Below are 9,449 nucleotides of genomic sequence, written 5' to 3' on the forward strand. Positions count from 1 at the left end.
GTTGTCACCATTATGATGGCATCTGCTTGGCTGAATTTGGTGCTGTTTAATGCCAGAGAGAAGGGCTGGTGCGTATGCATTGGTGGTGGAGGCTGCGCATTTGGGAGAAACCAAAGAAATTTGACATTGCTCCTATGAAGATGAATTTATAACTCATGTCCAACACGAGGTAGTTTCATCTCCCCCTCCCAAAAAAATGTTATCCCTCCCTCATGAGAAGGGTGTGTCTATTTAAGCTAATGTCCATTCCGCAGGTTCTGGCTGTTTCTCTTGTGTGAGGGGGCACATGGTCATTCGGGGCCACAGAAACTGGATATTGGAGGGATATTTGATGGTGGGAATCCTCATCTGAGCCTCAGCTAGGCTGATATTTTCCTCATTGCTTCTCCTGACCATTTCCCCGTGCTTTGGCACAATTGGCAGATGTCCTGTTCACAAACTTAATCTGTGGTTTCTGCCAAAGAAAAAGTGAAGGTGGCCAATCAGGAGGGCCCTCAAATGGATCCCAATCATTGGACTCATCAAATGCACAGAAAATGATTACATAATTTTACGTATTTAACATCTGCAGAAAATACGACTGATCCGATCACACCTTTGTTGGACTTTTAACAATGTCAAGATAAATGCGGCAGGTTTTAGACTTGGTTACGGCAAGTGGACCAAAAATCAGCTCTTTCGCCTGTTATATGTTACAGCCATCCAGAAAATGGCTAAGATCTTGGCCCTTGCAGTTATTCTTCCAGCCATTCCTGCAAAAGAGACAAACATTAGACACGAAGGAACTGCAGCAATGATCTATGAGAAACTCAGCAAAACATTTTTATATTTCTCCTGGTCTTGAGGTCTTCTTTTTGAAGTTTTGTCCATCCTTTCTTGATGGTCTTGATCCTGGAACAGGACATGATTCTAACGATGCTGACATGTCTCCGGCACTTCACTCAAGCGGTCATTCACTGGGCTGGATTTAATGCAGCGCGTTGTGGCGGGGAAGATGGCGGACGGGTCCAAGTAATTGCGAGACGGGCCACATGTCAGTCTCTGGCAGTGGAAAACCTCTCGTGATTAAGTTGGAGGTGGGAACAGACCCATGGGGGAATCTCACCCGCTCGTGGCAAGTTGTTAAATAGGCTCATTATTGAGCCAATTAATGGCAAATATCAATCAGCCCACAGTAATTTAGCGGTGTCTTGGGAACGACTTGTGAATGGCACGACTTTCCCATGTCTCCAAAAGGCCACCAGGCAAACTTTCCCACGGCTTCCTGGGCGTTGGTCTCTCTTTCAATGGCACTTAGTGCCCAATCAGGGGAACCTGGAATCAGGCAGGGGGCTGGCTGCTATAAAGCACCACCCCTGCCCATGCCTATGAACCCCATGACTCCCAACCCTCCCTCATCACCTGCGGCCTGGATCCCCTGGCTAGCTGCAGTAGCGACAGCAAGCATTTCTCCCTGTGGCGCTGATGGCAATGGAGAGCTTTGGGTCTCAGTTTGGTTGGCTGCTCTGGGAGAGGTGGGATCTCCACCCTGAGGGTCCTAAATCCTGGGGAAGGCCCGACATTGGCCAGTGAAATGTCTGATCGCCACTTAATCTGCTCAGGCCGCCCCTTAGAAGCGACATGGTTTTCCCGCTGGTTCTTCAAGTGGCGGGCTGAGCCCACATCAGTTTTTTAAATTCCGCCCACTATGTGTGAACCAAAACAGTGCATATGAAAGGTCATGCTGCGGATGATGATGCTGAACACTCCAGCAACTGCTGGTGAAAAAGTCACCATCGACAGACCAGTTTACATCAGACCTTTGAGAACCAGTGCTAAACTGGGAAAGCAAATTGGCTGAGCAGCATTGACTGTAACGTTGTAACTGGACCGCATTATGGATTGGTACAATGCTCTTGTCCTATTTTCCAGATAATCTTCATCGCTTCCTAATCTCTGCTGCCAATATACTATTACATATACCGAGACCTTTCATATCACAAACATCTTCTGCTCGACATTATCTTCCATCCACCAGCACCTCAAATTTAAAATTGTTGCCCAAGATCTCAAGCGGCCCTATTTCTAGAACCACTGGGACACCTCCATTTCACTGACTGCCCAACGGTCAGCCCATTATTGGCACCTGTACCTTCAGCTCACTTGCCCACACATCCAGAATTCCCTATTCAAATCCCATCCACATTCCTCCTTTCAGATCCTACTTCATGTCCATTTCTCTGTTGAACATTATTGTTACCCCTCCTAATATCCTCATCTTTGTTTCTCATGCCTCTGTGAGACATTGCTGTGAATTAAAATTAGTATATTGCCGTGTGGGTAGTGTGAGAAATAGATGTATTTTTAAAATATTTTTGGGTAATATTGTGTCATTCTGTGGAAAAGGCTGTGTGTGTATATGTGTGTGTGTGTTTGTCTGTGTGTGTGTGTGTCTTGTGTGTGTGTTTGTGTATATGTATGCGTGTGTGTATGTGTGTGTGTGTCTGTGTGTGTGTGTGTTTGTCTGTGTGTGTGTGTGTCTTGTGTGTGTGTTTTTGTATATGTGTGCGTGTGTGTATGTGTGTGTGTGTCTGTGTGTGTGTATGTGTGTGTATGTATGTGTGCGTGTGTCTGTGTGTGTGTTTGTGTGTATGTATGTGTGTATGTGTGTGTGTGTCTGTGTGTGTCTATGTGTGTGCGTGTGTGTGTATGTGTGTGTGCGTGTGTCTGTGTGTGTTTGTGTGTATGTATGTGTGTATGTGTGTGTGTGTCTGTGTGTGTCTGTGTGTGTGCGTGTGTGCGTGCGTGTGTGTGCATGTTTTAATTAAGCTGGGCAGAGATAAATTGGAGACAGGTTGTCTGGAGGGGGGGGCAGGGCGGGTATAAAATTTTAAAAGGGCAGATGTGTTAGGGTTGAGGTACCAGTGTATAGGTTACATCTAACATTGGCACTTCTAGATAAGCTGAGAGTTTGTTTGAATATCGAAGGGGAGTCAGTGATGCCAAGGGACATGTTTGCATCTTGTTGGAGTTCATGGTTAAATTGATATTGACCCAAAAGCAAAGACAAGATGGAAACATGAAATATTTTAAGTTTGGAAGGATTTGAGTCTCAAAGAGGTGTGAGAACAATGGAACATGAGATGAAAGGGAAAAACTGTATTTTAGTGTTGGGCCATTTCGAGCTGTAGCTGTTGAGCTGGAGCTGTGAGATGTAACAGCCAAACCTATAGCTGGGGCTGTGGCTGAGAGAACATGCAGTTTGAATCAATTACCCAGCCAAGCCAGAGAAGTATTAGGCTGCGAAAAGCAGTTTTATTCTGAAGTTTGTATATTCACAACTAAGTGGAAGAGTTAAAGTCATGTGGTAGGCCTTTATTGAAGTTACAACATTTTGCCTTGGGTAACATTACTGGATTTTTTATAATGAAACACCTATAAGGAATTGTTGCCTGGGAGGTGTTTATTTGTGGGTCTAACCAAGTAGGGATACTTTTGGGGGAATGCTTTGTAAGACTAAGTTTAATTGTGCAAATGTAATCTTATGTGCTAAAGTTTTCTTTACTTTTGTGAACAAACCCATTACTTCTAATTTTTAAAATCCCAAAAGTGTTACTGGACTTCTTAATGCTGAGATTTGTATGCCCTCTTCACATTTTCAGAATACAAAAAAAATACAGCATGACCCAGAAGCCAAAATTCCCTCTGGGACTTGGTTGCACAGCAATTAACATCAGCTGTGGTCATAACAGGATTCCACAATCAAAAATCCATCCCAAACTTCCCATTGAGTGGAGCTGGGTTTTACCTCCTTTCCTGCTTCCTTTGTGGGGTGTGGGGAAAGCTCACTGGCTTCACCTTGTGAGGGTTAGGATGTGCTGTGCCTCTATTTCATGACATTCAGGCAATGTCCATTGAAGGCCATTCCTGACCAAGGAAAGCTTTCTTTCTTTTGCATTTCTCCTTTTTTTTGACATGAATCAGCCATAACAAGTAGAGCTATCAGGAACAGGCAACGAACTGAAAGCAATCATTTTCAGCCATAGGGTCACATTTATGGTTAGGTTTAGGGTTAGGGTTAGCCATTGAACAGTGAAAGAGCTAATCAAGCTAGAAGTCAGACCTACAGTTGTTTTCAGGATATCCAATAGGAAAAGGCCGATCCAGTGCATTAAGTCTGTGACACGTATAGACAGTTCATAGACCAAGGCTACAGTTTTTGCAGATACCAATCTATAGGCGTCCAACACTCCCAAATGCAACTGATGTTTAGAGACAGCTAGAAGCAAGGAAGTAAAACATTTTAACGTACCAGGCATTCATTCCTTGGCGATCTCTTACTACCCTTCTTGCACACACAATGTCATCGTTGATGTCATTATTGAGAAAATCTACAAAGAAAAATGGAATGAGGTATTAAAATCGATTCATTGAATGTTCATAAGTGAAGTGTGTACTGATGACCATCACCTAAGGCTTTTGGTTTGGCGAAGATGGTCCTGTCTTTAAATAAATGTGGCTGGGCTCCAGATGCCCAGGGTTCACTAAATACTTCATCTCTGGAAACATTTGCTTTCTCCGCTCTGCTCCACTTGTGTGCAACACTATTGCTGAGATATAAAGTTGCCGCATCAGAGAGAATTGGGATAAGTTGTGGGAATCACCCCAGCAGCAGATTCAGTCTTGACCTTATGAGCAGAGTTTCTCACCATTTCTTTGTTACAAATTGTAAGTGAATTAGACAAACATTCACTCTATCACAAAAACTGGACCACACGTGGATTGCTATAATGCTCTTCTCCCATCCTCTGCCTGAAATAAACTTCACCGCAATCAAAACTGCTGATACCTTATAACATATCAATCCCACTTCTCTGTTCCACTTACTTATAACACCCATCATCGTTGGCCTACACTGGCTTCCAGTTCGCCAATGCCTCAAATTTAAAATTCTTATCTCTGTTTTTTAATTCTTCCCTTTCTATGAAATGGCACTTTGCATCTCTTTAACCTCATCCAGTACTACGACTGAAATCCACCCCACCACCACCACCTCCACCACCACATTCCCTCTCCCTCAGTGGTAATGGTTCTACTTTTAGCCTTCTTGTTTTCGTAACATTCAAATTCGAGCTAGGACATTCAGAAATGAAATCAGAAAGCACTATTCCACACTAAAGGTAGTGGAAATCTGGAACTCTCTCCCCAAAAACAGGCTGTGATTGCTGGGCCAATTGAGATGTCCTTTAGGAAGGAAACCTGCCTTAGGGAAGGAAACCTGCTGTCCTTCCCTGCTCTGGTCTTCATGTGACTCCAGACCCACAGCAATGTGGTTGATTCATGGACGTCTGGGTATTTTTGTCACAATTGGGAGAGATGTCTCATAGGCTAAGATTTTGACATAATCATGCTCAGCAAAACATAACTTACAGCCAATGTCACTGACACCTTCACCACCATCCCTGGGTATATCCCGTCCTGCCAACAGACAGAATCGCCAGCATGGCGACACGGTGATATACAGTCAGGAGGAAGTGGCTCTTGGAGTTCTCAATATTGACTCCAGACTTTCTGAAATGTTATAGCATCATGTCAAAATGGGCTAGCAAACCTCCTACTGATTACCACCTAACACCCTTCACAAACTTGAACTCGTTCAAAACTCACTCCCATCCTTTTCTAATACACTCAAACACAACTCTTTGACCAAGCTTTTGGTCATCGTCCTTATATCTCCTTATGTGCCTTATGTCACTTTATTGATCATACACTTGTTAAGCACCATGGGACATGTTGTTATGTTGAATGCACTGTATAAATCCTAGGAGAGAAAGGAAACAAACTCTTCCTTTATTGATGCGTTGAATAACTCACCAGCACAATTCTTCTGACACCCGTTATGTGTGTTTGGGGTCTGACCATCATCACACCACCAGTAGCTGTTGATCTGAAAGAGCCCGTAGTCTGATGATACAATCTTTCCACGTTTCCTATTGTGTCCAATTGCTTGTGTATTATAAGTGCTTTCATATTGAACCAAACACACCCCTAAAATAAAGGAAAAGAAATTACACCGTAAACATCGCTCACATATCCTCACCGATAAGCTGCATCATGGACAGCCTGGACTAGCATGGGTTTTGAAACAACTTCCTGTCACTGTTCCTCCTCTGGTCCTCTCCCATACACTTCTCTCCATGGGTGCCATTTGCAATTTCAATCTCCTTTATAAACTGAGAAATCAACGTCAGGAAATTGCTCAGTTTGAGAAATCTTCACTTGTGTGCTACAATTCCCATGTGGTGTGGAATCCTTGTGTTGAGGGAGGTCTTTTAAATAGCAGAAATCTGAAACCTTCTTCCCCAGAAAGTAAGTGAGGCTGGAGTTGAGGGTTGCAGGGGGTGGGGATGGGGATGGGGGGTTGGTGTTAGGGGATGCGGGGTTAGCTTTTCAAGCTTCAAAACTAAGATTGATAGATTTCTCTTATTTGGCATAGAGGAGGATTCTCCCCTCGTTGGCTGGGATCAGTGGGCGGGCCCGGGAGATGTTGAGTAACTCTCCCCTGCCCATGATTGGGCTCTGGCCGTGATTTCACGCCGACTGGTCAAATAACAGCCAGAAAGTGTGAAAAGTGCGCTGCAACGCTGAGCGCTGACTGGGGGAGAGGTACGAGCGCGGGAGTATGCACAAGTGCATAGGTGCGCTCAGTGAGATCTCCCCGAAGGCACAGAGCTGGCTCAGGGAGCTGAAGATTTTTCACATTAAAAATAAAGTTTTAAAAACAATGGAAAACCTGTCCCCTCATGTGACTCTGACACATGAGCAGGGACAGGTGGAGAATGAATTCTAAAAATTTTTATTTTATATTTAGTTATCATCCGAGAGCTCATCCCACCTGTGGATGAGGATTCCTTAAAAATCCAAAGGCCGCTTTGGCCTATTCACCCGCCTGCCAACTGTAAGGTCGGATGGGCAGGGAAAAAAATCTATTTAATTAATTGATTAATCAGCTTAATTGCCCTTTTAATTGCCAGCGGGCGCACTGCTGACTGAAATATCGTGCGAGTGCACGATGACATGGGGACACTCGCCTGAGTCACCCCGCACGCTATTTCATACTCGTGCCTGTCAGGCGCGCTCCCACACGCTGAGCTGAAAATCCTGCCCATAGGAATGATTTTCTAAGGCATGAAGCCAAAGGGGCAACGAGGAAGGGTGATTAAAAACTTCAGTGGAAGAGTTTTGAAGGATTTGAAGAAGGATCTTAAAAGAGAAGATGGAGGTGAAGACAGGGGAAAGGAATTTCAAAGCGTGGGGTCAAAGCAATGGAAGCTTTGTGTCGGTAAAGGCAGGAGAGATGGCGCAAAGTATTCCTGTCAGAGAGTTCAGGAGAATTGTCGGTTTGGAGAAGGCTGCAGAGATAGACAACAATGGGACCATTGAAGGATTTAAGCAGCAGGATGAAAAGTTTAAATTTGAGATACAGGGGAACAACAAAAGGTGCAGAGAAGGTTCTGGAAAGGAAGAGTGACCAACTTGAAGTCCTGGTCTGTGCTCAAATCAACCACAAGGAAGTTGGGTTTGCAAAGTGTAGTGATTGTGGGTAAAATTTTTCCTACTGCTTTTAAGGGTCACGTGATTGTACTGATGAATCAGCCCTTGGCGCAGCTAAACTTAGGGGCTGAGCTTTCTGCCCGTGGATCTGGTTCAAACATGTAGCTTCTACAAGAGCTTTGTAAATAATGTTATCTTTTTCAAGTAAGAGCCCTGTCCGGTACATCAGGTTTATTACGCAAAGAGAGATGGAGGAGCCTGTACTTAGATTAAAAAGGAGTTCTTGGGTAGTTACCTCAAGACAACAACAGTATTGTGTTCCGACATAGTTTGGGGTGCTGAAGGCAATTATAAAGTACCATCAGCTGAGTTCAGTTGAGCACAGCTCTATACCGGAATTGGGGAGACGGTTGTATAGTGGTACGTGTCATGTCACTGGGCTAGTAATCCAGGGGCCTGGGCTAATGCACTGCAGACATTGACTCAAATCCCACCGTGGCAGCTGGTAGAGTTTAAATTCAGTTCACAAGTCTGGAATATAAAGCTCATCTTAGTAATGTTGAGCATGACAGCTATCATCGATTGTTGTAAAAATCCATCTGATTCACCCATGTCCTTTAGGAAGAGACACAAGTCAGGAGTGTGATGGAATACTTCCCACTTGTCTGGATGAACGCAGCTCCAACAACACTCAAGAAGCTCGACACCATCCAGGACAAAGCAGCCCTGCATGATTCAAACATTCCACAAACATTCACTCCCTCCACTGCCGACGCACAGTAGCAGCAGTGTGTGTACCATCTCCAAGGTGCACTGCAGGAACTTACCAAGGATCCTTTCGCAGCACCTTCCAAACCCACAACCATTCCATCCAGAAGGACAAGGGCAGCAGATAGATGGGAACACCACTATCGGGAAGTACCCGTCAAAGCCACTCCCCGGCCTGACTTGGAAATATATCGCCGTTCCTTCACTGTTGCTGGTTCAAAAATCCTGGAACTCCCTCCTGAACAGCAGTGTGGAAGTATGTACACCACATAGACTGCAGGGGTTCAAGAAGGCAGCTCACCACCACCTTCCCAAGGGCAATTAGGGATGGGCAATAAGTGCTGGCCCAGCCAGTGACACCCACATCCCGTAAAATGCTTTTTACAAACCTGCCATCCTTATGTGGTTTGCCCTCGATGTGATTCCAGACTTGCAGCAATGTAGTTGATTCTTAACTGCCCTCTGAAATGGCTCAGTAAGCCACTCAGCTCAAGGGCAATTAGGTTTGGGCAACAAATGCTGACTTTGCCAGCGACACACAGATCCCATGAAATAATGAAGACCTGGAACCTCCTGATCAGTCTGCCTCACCTCTACACCAAGCAGTAGGTTTCACAACAAAAGCCATGAAGAAAATTTACAAATGGTGCATTTATAAATGTAATGAAATCAGTACAAAAGGGATAGCGTGGTTAGAGGCCTAGGAGGTGAGGATATTCAGCTGCAAAAAGCTAGTGTAGAAAACATAAGACTCACAGTTTGCCAGACTGTAACCCTGGTACCCATCCAATCCATTGCTTTGTAAAACACGAGCAAGTTCGCATTTCTGATAGGTGTAAGGACTTGCAACTGCGAACAGAGCACTGAGAATTAAAAGGATCTTCATTTTGTTGGGAAGTACACGAGTGTAGTTTCAAATGGTTCTGCAGGAAAGATGCCTTGTGTTTCTCCTTTATTTTGGTAAAACTAGCTCCTGGATTAAAATTCTGGAACAAAAAAAAAATCAATTATTTAAGATCAGACCAAGATTACTAAGCTTCATGCTGATTTAAAGTGATGTGACAGAGGGACAAGAGGTGAAGAGGTTTAACTTTCTCAACTGTGAATGTGGGCTTTGATTGTTGGTAACTGATCTAGGGAACAACCCG

At 44.4% G+C, this 9,449-nt stretch overlaps 1 protein-coding gene across 1 annotated transcript; it reads right to left on the reverse strand.

Moving 5' to 3' along the window:
• Positions 1-685: 685 nt before the first annotated feature.
• Positions 686-9,187, reverse strand: LOC121290699 (lysozyme C-1-like). Its single transcript, XM_041211513.1, has 4 exons — positions 9,058-9,187; positions 5,854-6,027; positions 4,292-4,370; positions 686-752 (listed from the first exon to the last, which is right to left on the reverse strand). The coding sequence occupies exons 1-4, from the start codon at positions 9,185-9,187 to the stop codon at positions 686-688; spliced, it is 450 nt and encodes a 149-aa protein (XP_041067447.1).
• Between the last annotated feature and the right edge of the window lie 262 nt (positions 9,188-9,449).

Source organism: Carcharodon carcharias, chromosome 18 (assembly GCF_017639515.1).
Source record: "Carcharodon carcharias isolate sCarCar2 chromosome 18, sCarCar2.pri, whole genome shotgun sequence".
NCBI classification, from domain to species: Eukaryota; Metazoa; Chordata; class Chondrichthyes; order Lamniformes; family Lamnidae; genus Carcharodon; species Carcharodon carcharias.

Coding starts and splice junctions, on each gene's coding strand:
- LOC121290699 (XM_041211513.1), bottom strand. CDS start 9,187: ATGAAGATCCTTTTAATTCTCAGTGCTCTGTTCGCAGTTGCAAGTCCT. Junction 4,371..5,853: donor GTGTCAGAAGAATTGTGCTG/GTGAGTTATTCA, acceptor TTTTCTTTGTAG/ATTTTCTCAATAATGACATC. Junction 753..4,291: donor CGCCAAGGAATGAATGCCTG/GTACGTTAAAAT, acceptor TCTCTTTTGCAG/GAATGGCTGGAAGAATAACT.